Source organism: Gallinula chloropus (assembly GCF_964237585.1).
Source record: "Gallinula chloropus genome assembly, chromosome: 12".
In the NCBI taxonomy this organism is placed as follows: Eukaryota; Metazoa; Chordata; class Aves; order Gruiformes; family Rallidae; genus Gallinula; species Gallinula chloropus.
Window position 1 is genome coordinate 11714610 of NC_140097.1, and position 17639 is coordinate 11732248.

The window sequence follows — 17639 nt, forward strand, 5'->3', positions numbered from 1 at the left end:
AGGGTCTGTTGTATTATATAAAAGACTTCACCATATGTAGACCCTATTATGCCTTGATTTTTCTTTCTCAATTAAGTGATTTTCATGTCAGTATAATTTCCCTTCTGTAATCCAGCAAAGCATGGTGATGCCACCATGTTTATATAAAATTCTGTTTTCTCAAGGCTTCTCTGCAGTATGGAAAAAACTGTGGGGTATTTCCCCCCCCACTTACCTCTCTGTGCAATTGACTGCTCTAGGAGCAAAACTTACAACTTTCATTGGACTGCAGCAGTACACTGAAACTTGTTCTTAACACTGCAGTATGGAGAACACCTTGCTGGAAATAAAAAAGTAGATGTCCAAATAAGACAGTGCTAAGCTTTACCTAATTTGTTGCACATATCTGGTCTTAGATTTAGAAAGAAAAATCCTTATTAACGTCAGTGAGATGTGCAATAGTTCTAGACAGAAAGATCTTGGGTTTTGTTTCATATTGCACTGGCTAATACTCTGGTTTTTTGGTGAATAGAATGCTGAAAGACTTCTCTTAACAAGAGAGAAAGTACTGTCAGACCCAGACAAGAGCTGATGAGACACAGTTGCACCTTGCTGCATGAGGAATGTATAAAGCATTCCTTATCAAATAAAAGACTAATGTATATATTCTTGTAGCACAAGTGCCATGGTCTTGGTTTTCCCCAGTACAGGTAAGAGAAAGCTGTAGGCTTTGAGTTCACTTTTTACAAAACATGCTTAGAGTTGGAGGAACATATTGAATCCCATCATTTGAAAATTCTTCTGAATATGTAAATGCCTTGCCACCATTATGCTGCACCTACTGAAAATGAGTTGAAGCTCTTCAAGTCTTTTTATTCAATTTGATTTTGGAAATAGAATTTACTAGCTCTAAAGTACGAGATTATGCTAATCCTGTCAATCCCACAAAGCATTTTTCAAAGCAGTGTCTGTTTACAGCTTGTCACCTGAACTCCGTGTTCCATACCCTGTGTAATATTTATTTTGTATAGTACTAATTGTGCATTCACCTTTTGATCCAGAAGAGAAAACTTGTTTGAAGAGAAATATTTATTTTTGCACTAATAACTATAAATACTATAAATCCAGTGGAACAGAAAAATCTCTCTCTAGTAGTGGCATGAAAATAACAGGAAATGTAGAAAGAGAAGAATAGTTTATACTCCTAGTTATATTGTAACAGTTATAAGTGTTTTACAGTTCGTTGCAGGGCATTTCTGGTGTTCAGGAATGGAAGCAATGTTCAGAGAATGTCCCCAGGAGCTGGTGACAGCCCAGCCCTTCGTAGCTGGAGTTGCTCAGCACTGATAAAGGCAGGGAGGAGCCTCAGGCCCTCTCTGCTAGATACCTGTAGGTGCATTGAGAGATCAACATCCTTGGCTCTCCTCCTGCACGGGAGCTGCCCTGTGTGAGCTAAGGAACGCATTCTCCTCCTGCCCTTTATGCTTGAGATGCAAATTTATGTGCAGAGTTGATTGCATCTGGCTCTGGACGCAGAAGAAAAGGGGGGGCAGCGCCTCCTCTTGCAGTGCTGTGGCAGGCTGAGGGTGCTGGCCTGGGGCTGCTACTGCAGCAGGAGGTAGAGCAGCTCTGGAGCAGATGTTACAGCCCCACAGCCTTCAGAGACACAGCAGATGGGGAGGCTGAGCAGCAGAAAGCCTCCAGCTTCTCTTCTGGAGTGCGTTAGCACCTCCTGCTTCAGTCCATTTGTCATTCCCAGAGCAGCCTGACCCTTGCAGAAATACCTGGTTTTGCTGTTGTGCAGTCAGGCCAAATGGTGTGGGCCTGTGGCAATACCTGGCTAGCACACTGTCACACAGACCACACTGATCTGAGGCTTTTTAGTAAGAGAATGGTGTTTTTATTTCATACATAGTCTTCTAGTCTCATCTGTCATCCTTAAGAGACTTTATTCTTGCCAACAAAAATGTACAAAGAGGCAGCGACTCCTGTTCTTTCCCCTTTTTGTGCCTAAATCTAGGCTTACTGATAGGAGCATGGCAGGCAGCTTGTCTCTGCAAACAGTTCATCCTTCTTTCTCTTCCTTTTGTTTGTTTTCTCTTACTGAGATTTCTGGTTTCTATCAAATAGTGTGGCAGTATAGCACAAGGTTACTCTGCCTTCCTCAAGTACTTGCTGAAGATGATGTAGTTTTGAAACAGCACAGGCAGACTATGAGTGAAAGCAGTGAGTTTGTTTCTAAAATCTAGTCCTCCAGCTTGTCAGAGTAGGGTGACTGAAGTGTTAACTGGCTTATCTGCAGTAGCCCCACTTCCATATGGAAGACAGTTAATTAGCAACCTCAGCAAAAGCATCTCTGATGTGTAGCCTGTGTTGCATTGGCCTTACTTAAGAAATGTCAGAAAATTATTTTTTTTTCTTGAAGCCAGTACTGTTTTAGATCCAGATTGCAAAGATGAGGGGGGGAAAAAAGGGAACAAAGAGTTGGCAGTTGAATTTACTTTCATAGGGGATTTTTTCAGATTTAACATTGCATGATTAGAGTTACTGTTTGCTTCTCAGGTTTTCTATCTATGCCATTAAATGTCATTTTCTAAAACATACAGCATAGGAGTGAAATGCATCTTTTTTGTGTTGGATGATTCTCATCTTAACCACTAAAAAAATGGGAAATGAATTAAGAGAATGGTTAAAGAAAGTAGACTGACATGCATGAAGAAAATGAGGGTGGGTTTTTTTGCTTTTTTAGGAGAGTTTCACTGGTATAAAGTGAGCAAAAAGCTATATAAGGATTTGGGAGAGTGAAAAAAGCTGCAGGACCAAATGGCAGGTCAGAAAAGAGGAGGAAGTTAAACCAGAATGAATTAGTGGGCTGAGAATTCCAAAGTTTTGCATAAGGGGAGGAACCCCCAGCTCTGTAATTAGAGCTACCTCAAGGCAAAAGTAGCTGCTGAGGTTTTATCCATGCCCTCCTTCCCTAAATAAAAAAAACCCCTATTTGGTACCCTTCTTCCTATACGGTTTAGAATTACTTAACTGGAAAACATTTATTTTTTTAATCAAAAAAAAAAAATAAAATTAGAGTGCTCAGTATTTTCCTTGAGGGTATGACTTAACACCTCCTGTTCTCCTGGGAATGACTGCATTGAGATTTCACCACCCGAGTAATTTATTTCTCTAAGTAATTTAGTACTTCCTGTTGCCTTTTACTTACAGACTCCTCTTTCAGGCACATCCAGCTGAAGCTGCAGGCTTCTTGGGCATCTCCTACTATTTCAGATGCTCCTGAAAAAATTCTTTCAAGTACCTGGTTTTAAAGTGACTTTGCTTAGGTACTGAATCAGCACTCTTGTTCAGGACTACCTTCTTGTGTTGCTAATTGCAGCCTCATAGTTGGCGCCACGCTTCTTCCCTTCAGTAAGGGAATGCTGAGCTTGTTACTCAGTTGAGTTTGTGACTCTGTGTAGATTACACACTGCAGACCAAGCAAGTCTTGCTGTTGTTTCAGGCTACATGCATATTTTACCTGTGCTACCTACATTCTTTACCTGTGTAATGGCGTAAATATAAACATATATAAAGTGCTTATTGCGTTGTAGATAATACCTACTGCTCCCCTATGATCAGTTCCACATTGCTCCAAGTCTAAATCAGAGGACAAGTTAAGAGTCATATAAAACTTGGCCATATATAACTGGTTATGAGCTGGTAGTGTAAACTAATTTGACAGTCTATTACTTCCTTAATACATTTAGGTTTGAAATTGCATCAAGACAATTTATGATCTAACAGTAACATAAGACTTAAGGAATATTTTCTCCTTTAGAGTGCTGTCAGATGTCATCTTTTTATGGATGTAAACCCAGAGCTGAAAATCCTGAAACCACTGAAGCTGTTATAAAGATATAATTTAGGTACATTCATATAACTTAGGTACATTGATATAAAGAAGCAAATCTGTTTAAGATATACATTCTGATGAGTTGGTTGCACAGTATTTAGGAGAAGCCAATGCAAAACTGTTAAGATATAGTCTCTTGTTGTTTTAGAAGTAATTGACATAAAGAAAGCCTGCCCTCTGCTTAGTGACTGTAGTAGAGATGTTGTCTAGTGGAACAGCAAGAGCTGCTATTTTATATTCTTTCTGTTGCTCTATTTAACAACATTTATTGCAAGCCAGTCAGTCTCCAAGGCTTTCCATTTGAACCAAGCCGTAAGTTGATTTATTTTTTTTCCCCTGCCACGGTGGTATCTAAGTTGTTGTGACAAGAATCAGTCAGTGTGTCATTGTGAATGCACTTGTATTTCTAATGAAGTTTGTATTGCAAGCCAAGGATTTTGTACAATCTTTCAGGTCATTTTTATAAATTTGAGTGGTCAAATTCTTCCAACGATGTTCTGGACTGGTCCTGTTCTAGTGAAGTGTAAGTGATTTTTGCAATGTTTGAGACTGACTCACACATGTTCCCTGAACAGCTGTATTAAAAGCCCCCAGTGACATACTTCTGTCAACTTTGATTGTTGTGTCTTAATCCTGGAAACATGGATAGTGAGCATATTACACCAGGGCTTCAGTCAGCATTTTGTAGATTAAATAAAAGCTTAACTATAGGAACTTTCTGGGTGGGATTTGTACTGATCCAAAAGCTCCTGCATTTTCCAGAATACTGACTTCCAGGAAGTACCATTATTGGTGACAGTATGTGCTCCCTGCCATGAAACATTTTAACATACAGTAACATCCCTCTGCTGTTAACGTGTATCTCAGTTCTCCTGATTTTAATCCTATTACCCAATAACTGCAGCGGGAGTCAGTTATTGTACTTGGGAACACTAGCAACTTAGGTTTGCAACAATCAAAGACTGAATGGTAGAGGAAGAAAATCCTTACCATCCTAGCTGCCTGGTTAGTGCAGGTGGTGGTGTAGTCAGGACAGCGTGGAGCACTCTGCAGAGCTGTGCTTGCAACGCTCAGACGTGTACAGAGGCTACACCAGCACAACCATGAACGTGGGTACTGATAAGTATCTTCATGGGCTTCGTTATTTTACGGTATAATAAACACGATGTAAAAAGTAATGGGTCATAAATACATTATGGTTAAATTTGTATTTTATAAAGTTTGTAGATTTTTCTGGGGAAAAGCAGACTTTTGAATTATGTAACTTCCGTGATAAAGATGCATGTATAACTAGAAAGAAATAATCTATGCTTACTTGATAATGAAGGAATAAATACTATTAATGCCAAGTGTGTTGATGAACTTTTTTCTTCTCAAATCTGGACTGACATCTGCAGTATCCTTAGAAAGAACAGGCGTGCTGTGCGTCTGTGGGTACTGTGGACGGCTTCCTAAGACAACTGAGACAGCTGGCAGATGAGGACAAACTCCAAAACCCAGAAGTGTGCCTTGGGACAGCACTATAAAATGAAAACCTAGACTACAGAGCGCAATCAAAATATACAATGGATGCAATACCTAAGCAATAGAGCCTTCTTGTTGAAACATCTCTATTTCACACTAGCTGCTGTGATAAGTAGAAGTTTCTGTAGCTTTAATCCTGTTTCACTGATTAGAACATGGGCTTGCTTTAATTGGGTGAAAAAAATAAATCTACTTAGGCTGCTCTTTGGAACTTGAACACAGGACTTGGCAAAACCTCTAACTCTTGGCAAGAGAAAGGGAAGTACAAGATTAAAAAAGAACCCTGTCCCTTCCTGGTGAGAGGTAAATCCATGACTTTTCTAACTACACCCTGAGTTTACCCCTGCAGGCAGTGGGGGTAGTGTTATGTGTCAGGCCAGGCTTTAACTTTGCAGTAACACAGTTTGCAGCCCTCCCTTTAACAGTTCCTTCACTTTTCACAGTAAGCATTCCAAGTACTATTGCCATAGCTTTCAGATAGTTCATATTCCAGTAGATACGTAGAATGGGATCACCAATACTTACGTTTTGGGGTTCTCCCCATTATCTCCAGAGGGTAAGGGAGGGATGCTGGTATTCCTTAATATACATAGGAGATAAAATCCTGAAAGCAAGCAAGCTGTACAGTCAGCCTTGTCCAAGTCAACATTGCCTTCAAAACACAGAACTATTAGGTACAGTTGAGGCTGCAGGGTCCCCTGAAGCTTTCCTGTCCATAAAGATCATATTCCTTGTACAGAATGTAGTCTTTCAAGCAGTTTGGCAGTGGAAGGAAGGTCATGAAGACGGGACAACGGAGACGCAACCGGCCCATGCATTCCCGTATCTTCAGGCGACAAAGATGCTTCAGAGAACGAGGATTTGCTAGAGATGAGAAGGTGAGGTTGGTGTTATTTATAGGATTTTGTTCCATTTATTTATTCAATACTCTGCTACCTGGAAATCCAAACCTATCAGGAGTTCTCACTCCAGCCCATAATTTCGCAGTGTAATTTATAATTAGCAGATTTTATTTCTGTCAAGTTGGCTACATGTAGGTTTATGCAAATTTAAGTAGTAAAGTTTTGGGAATGTACATTAACCCCAAAGAAATGGTGCCAGTTCTCTGTCAACCTGAAGAAGCTACTGTAATAATTATTCTTAATCTATGTACAAGGAAAAATGACATAGAATTAATTAGATTAGAATTACATCACTCAAAAATAGTCATTTATTAGATGTGGTCCATCAACTTGAAGCAAGGGAAAAGCTTTTCGCCCCTTGAAGAGGACTGTCTTGTCCACGCTGTTGTAATTACAGTGCCCAAGTGCTCTACATAAATCAGGCAGTTACTGTCTAAAGACTTCTGAGAGAAACTTAGTTTAAATCCTGTACATACTGATTTTTAAGAGGTCTCTTACTGTCAAAACATAACTTTTCACCTAACAAGGGTCAAGAAAAGCACCAGTTTTAGATAAACAAAATTAAAACTAAAATACCACCCATAAAAAAGGCCCCAAATCAGCTTGTTTGACATGCAAATGTCAGTATCAGATACTTACTTAAAATCAAATGGATGTCTGGCCAGAGCTCCTGTTCTTTGAGAACAGCTTCTAGCTTCCAGCAGATACTAACGTGGTCGACATAATCTAACATCACTCGTACTACCTTCCCAGAGAGATGCTTCAACCATGTCAAGGTTATCACTTCACAGAACTGACAGAAACAAAACGTTTAACAGGATAACATTCAGTACTCCAGTAAGTGACTTCTGCATCTGCAGGACAAGAGCAGCTAAATAACTTGAACGCCATGTCAGGAAGGATGAGTGTTCTGTCAGTCAGGGAGCTTTAGAGGTTGGCACAGCTTGCATGAAGCCTCACTAGTAGAATCTGAAAAGCTGAGAGATGGTACTTTGTACTAAATCCAAAAATACACTTAAGCAGCTGTATATTTGGTAACTAAAGACTTAAAAGAAGTACTACCACTCCCTAAGTGGAATTTAGATTTGTGTCCCAGTGTGCTAAACCAGGGGATGCACCAGCCCAGGATATGCCACATCCCCTTATCTCTAGGTTAAGGTTCAAGTGGACTTTACAAACTGTAAAACAATGATGTTGATGGGTGTCTCTGCGAACCTCTTTAAGTCTGTCCACATTTCTTAATTTTTGGTCAGTGCTTACCATGCCAGGTCCAGGGTGTCCCTACAACTGCCTTCTAGTAGCCATGTTACGATACAAGACAACCCACTGAGCCAGGATGGAAGTCCCTGCTTTCACAGCACAGACAAGACTGCCCTGGAGAGCCAATTCTGTGTTGATCATTAGCATATAATTAGCTGTATTTTCACAGTTGAAAAATACTGTTTATGGATAATTTGCTGTCATGAGCCAGGCCTCATGGCACCACCTATTTATTTTGAAAGCCTTTTCGATTCCTACCTTTAAGTGTACACTGTCTTACAGTTTCAAAACTCCCTTGTCTGACACCACACTAAGAACATTTTCCTTTAGTTTTAAGAATGATACTGGTAGTAAAACAACTCATTAAGCCATCTGGCATGCTTACCATTGTATCTTTGATAACTGTAGAAGTCCATCCATCAGTCACATACTGGGAATGTGAACTGTTTCCCTGAGGGCAATCAAAGCAGCGGTGCACATCGTACCCATAGTTCATCAGCATCCTTAACATGACTTCATCTTTCAGAGCGTACTGTAGAGCTGATGGAAAATGCGTCGTATTCACTCTGCAGAAGTAATTGACATTAGCCCCATGTCGGAGCAGTAGATTCATTAACTCATAGTTGCCCATTCTCAAGGCTATTTGAAGACAGTTGATAGGATCCTGGTTTGGCAGGGCTCCAGCATTCAACAGCAGCTGTGTTGAACAGATATCCCCATTGGAAACTGCAAAGTACAGTGCTGATTTCCGGTGGTCATCGTAGCCTTTGCGAACTCTCTGATCCAGCATGAAATTGGCATCAAACCCAGATTTGAGGAGAAACTCAAGGCACTGAGGATGTGCTCCTGCTGCTGCTGAGTGAACTGGGCTTATACCACTTTCTTTAATGGCATCAAAATTAGTAACTGGAACTAAATTTTTTAGGGCTCTGAAGATTTAAAAAAAGAAAAAAATTTAGAATCTTAAACATACTGGTTCACCTAGCTCAATCTTCCAATTTCTTTGTGTTGCTGGGCTTCAGAATTCATCAAGACTGTATACAACTGTCCATATACCAAATTCGTACCATGGCTTGCTATAATGATTTCTTCTCAACAGAAGCTTTTCCTGAGTAACACTGTTATTGCTTAATATATAGGAAATGGGGAATTAGCATAATAAAATATAACGCGAATACATGTAATACACAATTTAATGGATACACGTGGTGGTTCAGCTCCAACCAGTGGCTGAGCACCACACGCCACTCGCTCATTCCCAGAGGAGAAACAGACAGAGCCCCCATGGGTTGGGATGAGGACAGTTTACTGACAAAATCATCACAAAAGGGGAACAATAACAGCCTGCAGCAACTTTCACTGACACTGGGTGATAACACAGAGTACACCTTACCAACACAATTACAGAGTATTGGACCACACGCAAGGACTGACCCAACACCCTGGCCACACTCAGACTGCCCTGGAGGCACCCCAGAGCACCCCTCCCTGACCAGTCCCTTTTATGGGGGAGTGATGTCGGGTGGTGTGGAAACAGCCTGGGCTAACTCAGCTCACCTGTGCTGACTGCTTGGCCTGGCCTGAACCAGGACTATACAATATATATAAGTTTAAATAGAATTTAATTAATATATATATAATACTAAAATGGGAATTAAGATACCTCAGATTCTTAAGCACCATACGACATTGCTAGTATTGAAGACCTGTGATTTTAACATAAATATCTATCAGAAATCTTTTCTGTCTTTAAAACAAGGATGACCCTTATTCCCTAAGTCTCTGTTCATTTAACACATTTACCTTCCTGTGATGGTGTGGAGATAAGGCACACCCAAAGAGAGTGAGGACATCCCAAAAAACCTCAACATCTGACTGGACAGTGTTACTATTTGTGACAAGTGAGGCAATACTACCGGAACTAGCATGTTCATCCTAACATGATGAAGATTTTACCCTTACCAGTCTTTTTTATCCTGACATTCAGACACATGGTCAAAATCAGTTCCTTCTATAAAACTACAGAATTGCTGCATGCTTTGAATAAGGTAGCATTAGCAAAATTAGTATTTCTGGTGTCACCATTACTTGAATTTAAGTTTATTAACTCACAGAAAGTGTCCTCTATATGCAGCTCTGTGGATTGGCAAATGACCCGAGTGCTTTGGTACATTGGCATCAGCCCCATATTCTAGTAAGAGAGTCAGAGAATCTGGATTTCCTCCTCCTGCTGCCTCAAATAGCACAGAAGCACAATCCATTGCCTGTGAAAGAACATCTGCACCTGGAAAGAAGCATCAAGGATTTTCACAGTAGTCACTGTAAATATCCAGCAGTAATTAGTATCTCCAACCCTTCAGTGACATGGCATCGTGAATACTACTTTTCACCAAATAACACCACAATGAGCATAAACTTTCATGGTGGATCCTTGATCCTCAGAATGAGAAGGTCCCAATTGTTTTGAACACAAGCAGACAGTAAGACTTGATGCTAGAACTGGGGAAGCAAGGGGTTTGGTTTTTATTCATACAAATAATTGGGTTTTTTGGCTTACACAGTGTGCATCTCAGTAGTTCCACTTTACAAAGACCAGACAGATCTAACTGTAGATCTGAGAGAACCTAGTATTAAAACAGTTTGTACAATTCAGTACCAGTACTGCTGAGCCATCATATAAAATTCTCCACTATACATATGGTCAGGCTTTCACCACAGTGACCTGCCTACATGAGAAAACAATATTGCATTTAAAAATTATTACAACTACTCACTGAAATACCAATACAGTATTTGAATATTATGAAAATGTAGTCTTTATCAGGCCTTAACTACATCACAACAATACTCTTGGAGCAGATAACATTTAAATTTCTTTAGTAAGGGAAGTTACTTCTGCTGTTTCCCAAGGTGTATCTTACAATAACCAGTTTTAATCCAATCACAGAACTTTCAGAGGACTAATAAAAATGTGTGTAAATAGGCTAACTACTTTAGAGGGAATATGTGTGTGTGTCTCATGAAATTGAGACACCATCAATTCTTCAGACAGGCCTCAACTCACAAGATTTGGGGGTCAAATTTTTCAAAAGAAATTAAGATGCCACAAAAATGTAAACAAAACATCTCTTGTGGTATATCAGATTTCCTTGTTGTTTTGCCAAGTATTCACTGATTAATAGCAGAGTTTGCTATACATAAACTCTAAAAATACTTTTCATGTATGTTAGAATCTATTTACACTACAGGCTATACACTTAGTAACATGATAACAGGTCACTTCCTTTCACTTCAGCAATGCAGTTTTATTGGCTACTGAGCCAAGAACAATATTTTGTGTCTGCATTTAGAAATAATTTTCTCTGTTGGAAATAGGATTCACTTTGCCTTGTTTGAGCTTTAAGCATTTCAGCACTAACACATGTGACTTACAATTTCTAATCACTTGAAGAACACCACCACTGACCCATTCCAATGTCCAATCACTCTCACAGAAGAAAAGTGTTTTAAGTTCAGACAGAATTTGAGAAGTTTTCATTAGTGCTCATTGCCTCCTGACCTGATATTGGGCATCACTGAGAAGAATCTGGCTCTGTTTTCTATACGCCATTCCATCAGATATGTAGGACACTGTTAGATAGACCACCCCACTCTGAGCCCTCTCTTCCTATAATATTGTACATAATAAAGTCTCACCTTTTTGCAGTAAGAGCTCCATAATTTCTGTGTGTCCAATCTGTGCAGCCAGTGCTAAAGGTGTGAGACCATATCCACTCCGAGGGTCAGGATCCGCTCCAGAACGAAGGAGAAGCTTCACCAGATCCTTCCTACCTAGTCTGGCTGCCTCATGTAAAGCAGTCCTCTTGTGGACACACTGCAAATTCACCTTTGCACCAGAATTTAGCAACAGGGAGGCCATCTCATACGAATCATTTTTAATTGCTGTAAGACATTAAGAGAAGTAACAGCCAGAATGTTATTCAATACTAGTCTAGGCTTCTGTTAACGTGGCGGGAAAGCTTGAGCTGTTCCTGGCAGTGCTATTTATACAATGAGAAATGTCACCTACACTGAAAGGTTTAACATACCAACAAGTCTGTTCTTTGTTTCTAGGATAACACTAAGTATACAAATGAATCGTTTTATAGTAATCTCTCTTCCTCTCTGTAATTCTGTTGTGTTTAGTAATGCAACAGTATGCAACTTTCCTTGCCGCTAGATGGAGATGATACACAGGGTCCCGGTGCAGTCAGGAGCTGCCCTCCTTAGGAAGCTCTATTTAATCTTCAGAGGCGGTTACCATTACATGAAACGACTGTGTCATTTGCTGCCTTAGCTTATTAAGCCTGATCTCTTAAGTCAGTAAGGATATTAAAAGGGTAATTTGCATTGGCTCCAGTGAATGGAATGCACAGGCAACACCTTTCCCTCCTCCTCTCTTTGATCTTCCAGCCTGTGCGGGCCAGAACAGAGAGTGCCCTTCACCGAGACAGATTACGCAGAGAAGCTTCATGTGTCAGAGCTGCTTGAAATACCACTGACAGCCTACTACAGCCTCTGATGTCCTATCATCTGTAACCTACATGGCTGCTTTAGATAAATCCCACACATCCTCCTCTTGGGGGATGGTGCATTTTAATATAGTGCACTACAAAAGCATCTAGGAATTCTCTGCATCTTTTCTAAGGTGTCACCTAAGAAAGACAGGGACAGACACATTTAATACTGAGATTAACATTTTTTACTCCACAGCAAAATATTTTAGATACTGAAGTCAAATATGTCAAATTGAAGCCTAAATACATCATGACAACCTCAGCTCACTCCTTCACCTCCCCACCCCTAAGGAAGGTACTCACCTATAACTAAAGGAGAATCTCCTTCTTCATTCTTAACATTGGGATTGCAACCATTGAGCAGGAGAAAGCGGACACTCTCTACAATGCAATTTCTTACAGCCACCAAGAGAGGTGTTTCCCCTTTCAGAGTCTTCTGTTCCCATGTAATGGCACGGGAGGCTGAAATATAGAAACGCAGAACACATTTGAAGCTGGAGAATTCAAAGTTTGGTTTGTACAACTTTTTGGTGGAAAACCAGAAAGACTCTGTACCTTTCAAAGTTATTTCAAGGATGTTCTTATTTAGCTGTGCCGCAGCTTCATGCAGAGGAAGCCAGCCTTGCTGATCAGCTTCTTCAAAAGCAGAACTGTGCCTCACCAACTTCATCAAGGCCTCTTCTTGGCCTGTGATATTTTAAGACAGACACATATCCCATCACTCTTCATATAACAAAATTCAGGCAACTAATATATTGAGTGCCATTTATCCCATCAATATATCCACAATAAACAACTTGCTTTATCAAAGAGTTTTTTTCTCAGAGGTCAGTGTACATGAATCAAACAATCAATGATTGACATTGCTCTGTGAGTCATTCTGAATTACACTAAGTAAGCTTTTTCAACGTATGGCTACAATATTTTAAGTGCAATCCTGTGATGAGCAGGAATGCATGTAAATTTAATGTATAAACCAGTGTCCTAGGGGAACTGTAGGGAAAAAGTAAAATAAAGCTGATTTAATGGATAAGATCTATCTTGTTATTCCCGGTTTTATTAACAATCTTATTGGGTCTTTAATCAAGATAAGTTATTACGTTTTCAATTTTATATATCATCAAGAAATAGCACAACTTGCTTAGCTGGAAAGGCTGTTTAAGTAGATGCCCAGTTTCTGCTTATTTTTTTTAATGCCATCATTGGTGGTAGAATGTAGTCTGACCTTCTATTAGTTACAACCACAAGGTGAGGGGACAGACTGCTCTCAATCTCTGCTTCTGAGGGTCTCCTACATATGGAAGAATTATATATTCAGAAAGCCATTTTGTATGAAACAGGTATAGCATTTGCTTTTCCAGAAAAGACTTGGTTTCTTGATTTCTGGTCCACTAGATTATCTCTGTAAATCACGTGATGTGTAAGTACTGAACCTAATGTTTCCCACAACTGTCCAAACAACTGTAGTACTTCTGCTCTTTGTTAAGCTATCTCTGTGACTCAATATATAAATTGATTATACCACACAAAACAGACATGTCAGAGGAGCAGACTAAGAGCATCTCATACTGGAATACAGTAATGTTTGGCCGTTAAGGAACAATTCCAGAACACTTTTCAGGTAGAGAAAGGATTTTAATCTGGATCTCACAAAGTGGTAAATGCTTCTGTAACTTAATTGACCAGGGGCCTTGCCATTGTGTGGTTTATTTTACAAGAAAGGCCTGGCATTTCCCCCTAATTCCAGGGGATTTACTCCTGGCACTGGAATCTCCGAGGGGAGTGACATTTGAACCCCTCCCATTACCATGTTCCAATCTAGTAAGTTAGCTTTTGGGTGTCTTGTTTTCCATTGCCTTACTCCTCCCAAGACCACATAAAGAAAAACTGCCCTTAGTTCAAGTGATCAAACACCTGTAGGCACTGCTCAATAATGCAATACCCAAGGGATTCCTAGGGGTACAAGCCTACTGCAGTGTACTTGTACTTAACTGTCCGAATTGCTGCAATTATCTTTCCATGTTCTTTACTTGTAGAATACTGGAAACTGCACAAAGAGATCAAAAATAAAGTGAGAAGCAAGAATCTGAAGTTCAGGATATAACTATACCTTAATTTAAACACTCAAGGTTAGACTGTGTATTACAACTTTTCTAAGTTACTTTCATACTAAAACACCTTTTTTGCTGATCTTCACCTGCCACTGTAAATAATGACTTTTTCCCCCAAAGGCTAGTAGTTAAATACTAAAATGAGGGAAAGCTACCACAGAAATCTATTTTTACGTCACATACATTCTTGATAAAGCCTTGTACTCATTTAGACATCGATGTAAAATATCACCTGAAAGTTTAATACATTCCATGTTTCTGTGAACACTGGTAGACCTTTTGAGGGAGATTTCAGAACAAGTGAACTACCAGTGGTTTTTATTATCCATGAGACAATATCAGAGTAATACAACATACAGAGTCACAAAGGCAAAGTTTACTACATGCTTATAACAATGGCAAGAAAACATCCAAAACAGAACTAATAACTTAGTACCTTTCATCTTCTGTTGAAGATCTGACACTTGTTTCAATTTTATGCCTATCTTGTAAGCTTTCCTGAATAGCTTGTTGGGTCGGGATTGCATCATCAGAATCCTCGTCGAACATATATATAGAATTATCCATGGCAAATCAGCACAATGTGGACCACCTCACATAAGGAAACGCTGCTTTTCAATGGGAATCTTTGGGTTAAATCTGGAGCAACAGAAATAGCAATCACTGTTTAAGTATCAGGAGAAATGAAACATAGTCTAAAATAAATGAATCACAACTTTTCTATGTCAGGCTCTGGCCTTCTTCCAAGTACTTAAGTTTGCCCTTCAAAGAGTTACTTAGAACAGAGTAAAGGTTTTCTATTCCAATGGCACGTGCTAGTTTTTATCTGTTTCACACACCAAACATACTTGTTATTAGAAAACAACAGAAATTAATAAAATTAATTTTCAGACAAATAGTCTTGCCCTCTTAAGTCTTTTAAACACCCAGATATCATCACATGTTTCCTTGCAGATGTGCAGTAAGAGTTGGGATGTTTTTTCACTTAGTTCACAAAGGGCCTGGAAAGAAAAGGCAGGTGAAGGACTGAAATTTTTCAATCATAGCTTTTGTTCAAGCTGTTTCAGGAAAGATAATGTTAGGGCCCTATCTTGTAGTCAGGGAAGTACTTCCACCTGAAACAACACCAAACTTCACATTTGAAATAAGACCAACTTTACCATGTTGTGTACATAATGCACAGCCACTTGGAACAAATCAACTTACAATTCTGCTCTCTTCATCAATGAATGCCTAATTTTTTCTAATACTTATAAAGGATATATATAAAATAACGCAACAGTGTATATCCAAATACAGGCAGAAATAAAACATACTGGTGTAACTACAATGGAGGTAATAGGAAAAAAACCCACCTTAAAAATAGCATTAGTTTTAAAAAAAAGCAAATTGAAAGGGTTCAATTAAAATATTTTTACTCCTTTAAGATTTCAATAAACAGAGCATAGAAATAAATCCCACTGATACTATCTGTTAAGTCTAAATGTTAAAATTTAAGAAGAAACAGAGAGGTGACCTGAAAAAAATAAACCCAACCAAAAATATAGCACAAAGTAGAATAAAATAAGTAAAACTGAAAGGAAATTAAGTGAATCAGCACAGCAAAATGAAGAAAGTTGTCAGCATGCTACTTACAAAGTTTGGAATAAATCTAGAAACATCTTACAGTTGAGCAGCAGCAATTAATTCATAGCAAACCTGCATCATTTAATTTGTTACCTGATCTACCCAATGTCTGATTGCAAGGCCTGGCTCTGTAATCACACATGTAACAAAAAAGAGAAATTTATTAACAAAATATGCAGACAAATAACTGTTTGTATTCAATTATACCTATAGTACAACAAGCAGATTAACATTTTAAATCTAGCCCGTTTCTTTTTGTGAAAAGACTACAACTTCTCTATTAATTGAGAAAAAGTACTGGTTTTCCTCACCTTCTGAAAGAGGGAAGACCTTACACTTTGGAGAAGCGATTATTAAGTTGAAAGTGTTATTTTCAGGATTGAAAATGATCTCAGTAGAGCCTATGTCCATTAATAGCTCACTATAAATACCCGATCATAAGATACTCTGGGACTTTCTCCATGTTTCTTACAAATAGGTTAGTTATGTTTAATAATATGACCTGACAAACAGTGTCAGCAAAAGAAGGAATTAAAAGTTCAATTTCTTTGTAAAAATATGCTAATAATAAAAAAAAGCTTTTGGAATAAGAATTTGAGAACTAGAACTTATAACTTATTATATTATGGATAGTATATTCTTTAGTGGTTTACTAAGAAAGTAAGAAGATACTGTTAGGAGCTTACTTAAAAGAGTAAAAAAATCAAACTAATAAAAGTACACATAAACAAGCATATAAATCAAGCAAGATTCTCTTAAAAATTACTATGTGTTTCTGTTTGCCTAATCACAGTTCACATTATTAATATAAATGGAAAAGGAAGCAAAGGATAAACATAAGAGAGTCTTCAAGGGGAAAAGCACAGTTTCAGAAAGACAGACCTATGCTAAAAACCTATGCTGGTGTAACACAGTAAGTGGGGAAATGAAGGACACAGAGTCCTAGTTATATCTGTGACGGTAAGATGGAGTGAGGCTTTCATGTGCTTAATTTACTCCTACCATATTTTACGGAGGGATCCTTACGAGGAAATGATTACGTCTGTGTCTGACTGCAAGGCAGAAAACATGTTTTATTTTTTTAAAACAAAACAAAAACGCAGAGCCAGTGAAGGAATGGAAACTGTGCTGTCCCTCTGGAGTAACAGGGAAACACAGCATTTTATGACAGGTGGTCATAAAACAGATTTCATTGTTTATTCTTCAAAGAAATTATTTGAAAAAAAACACCACCTTACAAAAATCAGGATATATCAACTAAATTCTGAAAATATAAATTTGCTGAGAAAGGACAGCATCAGAAGTAGCTACCACAGATAGTTAAATGATTTCTCATACTGCAGTCTTCACTGTTGCTATGACAGAACATAGGCTATATATAAATCCAGACTGAAATCCCAAAACTTACTACCTACTAGATTTCAGCAGTCTTAATGCTCATTAACTGTTCATTAACTCTAATGTTTCTCTCAGAAAATGCAGATTACTTGAATTTTACATTAAGATATATTCTGCGGTATTCAAGTAATGCATAAAATTGGTGTTTACACATTAATATTACTACAGACTAAAATCCTAGTTGTATCTTTTACAGATTGTAAGGATGCTAATAATAGTGCATACTAATTTAAGACAAAACATTGAGGATCAGAAAATGCATGCACGCCCTCTTTTAGATTAAAAAAGTCCAGATGTTTCTTTTTACACAGTATGTTCCACCTCCTCTGTCAGCCCAGAAAAGCACAGGATCTTGTGAAGGCTGTATCTGAACTGCCCAAAG

The 17639-nt window shown here is 38.6% G+C and overlaps 1 protein-coding gene across 2 annotated transcripts; it reads right to left on the minus strand.

Moving 5' to 3' along the window:
• Positions 1-5755: 5755 nt before the first annotated feature.
• Positions 5756-14800, minus strand: ASB14 (ankyrin repeat and SOCS box containing 14; the record flags this gene model as incomplete). Of its 2 annotated transcripts, none has more annotated exons than XM_084269831.1 (9): positions 5756-6268; positions 6946-7099; positions 7952-8495; positions 9679-9850; positions 11263-11508; positions 12426-12584; positions 12678-12809; positions 14114-14169; positions 14670-14800. In XM_084269831.1, 9 exons carry the CDS (start codon positions 14798-14800, stop codon positions 6075-6077), a joined length of 1788 nt encoding a protein of 595 aa, XP_084125957.1. In that variant the 3' UTR covers positions 5756-6074. The 2 variants fall into 2 exon arrangements, with proteins under 2 accessions (XP_084125957.1, XP_084125956.1); XM_084269830.1 differs by having other exon boundaries at positions 12678-12811; positions 14110-14169.
• Positions 14801-17639: the final 2839 nt, after the last annotated feature.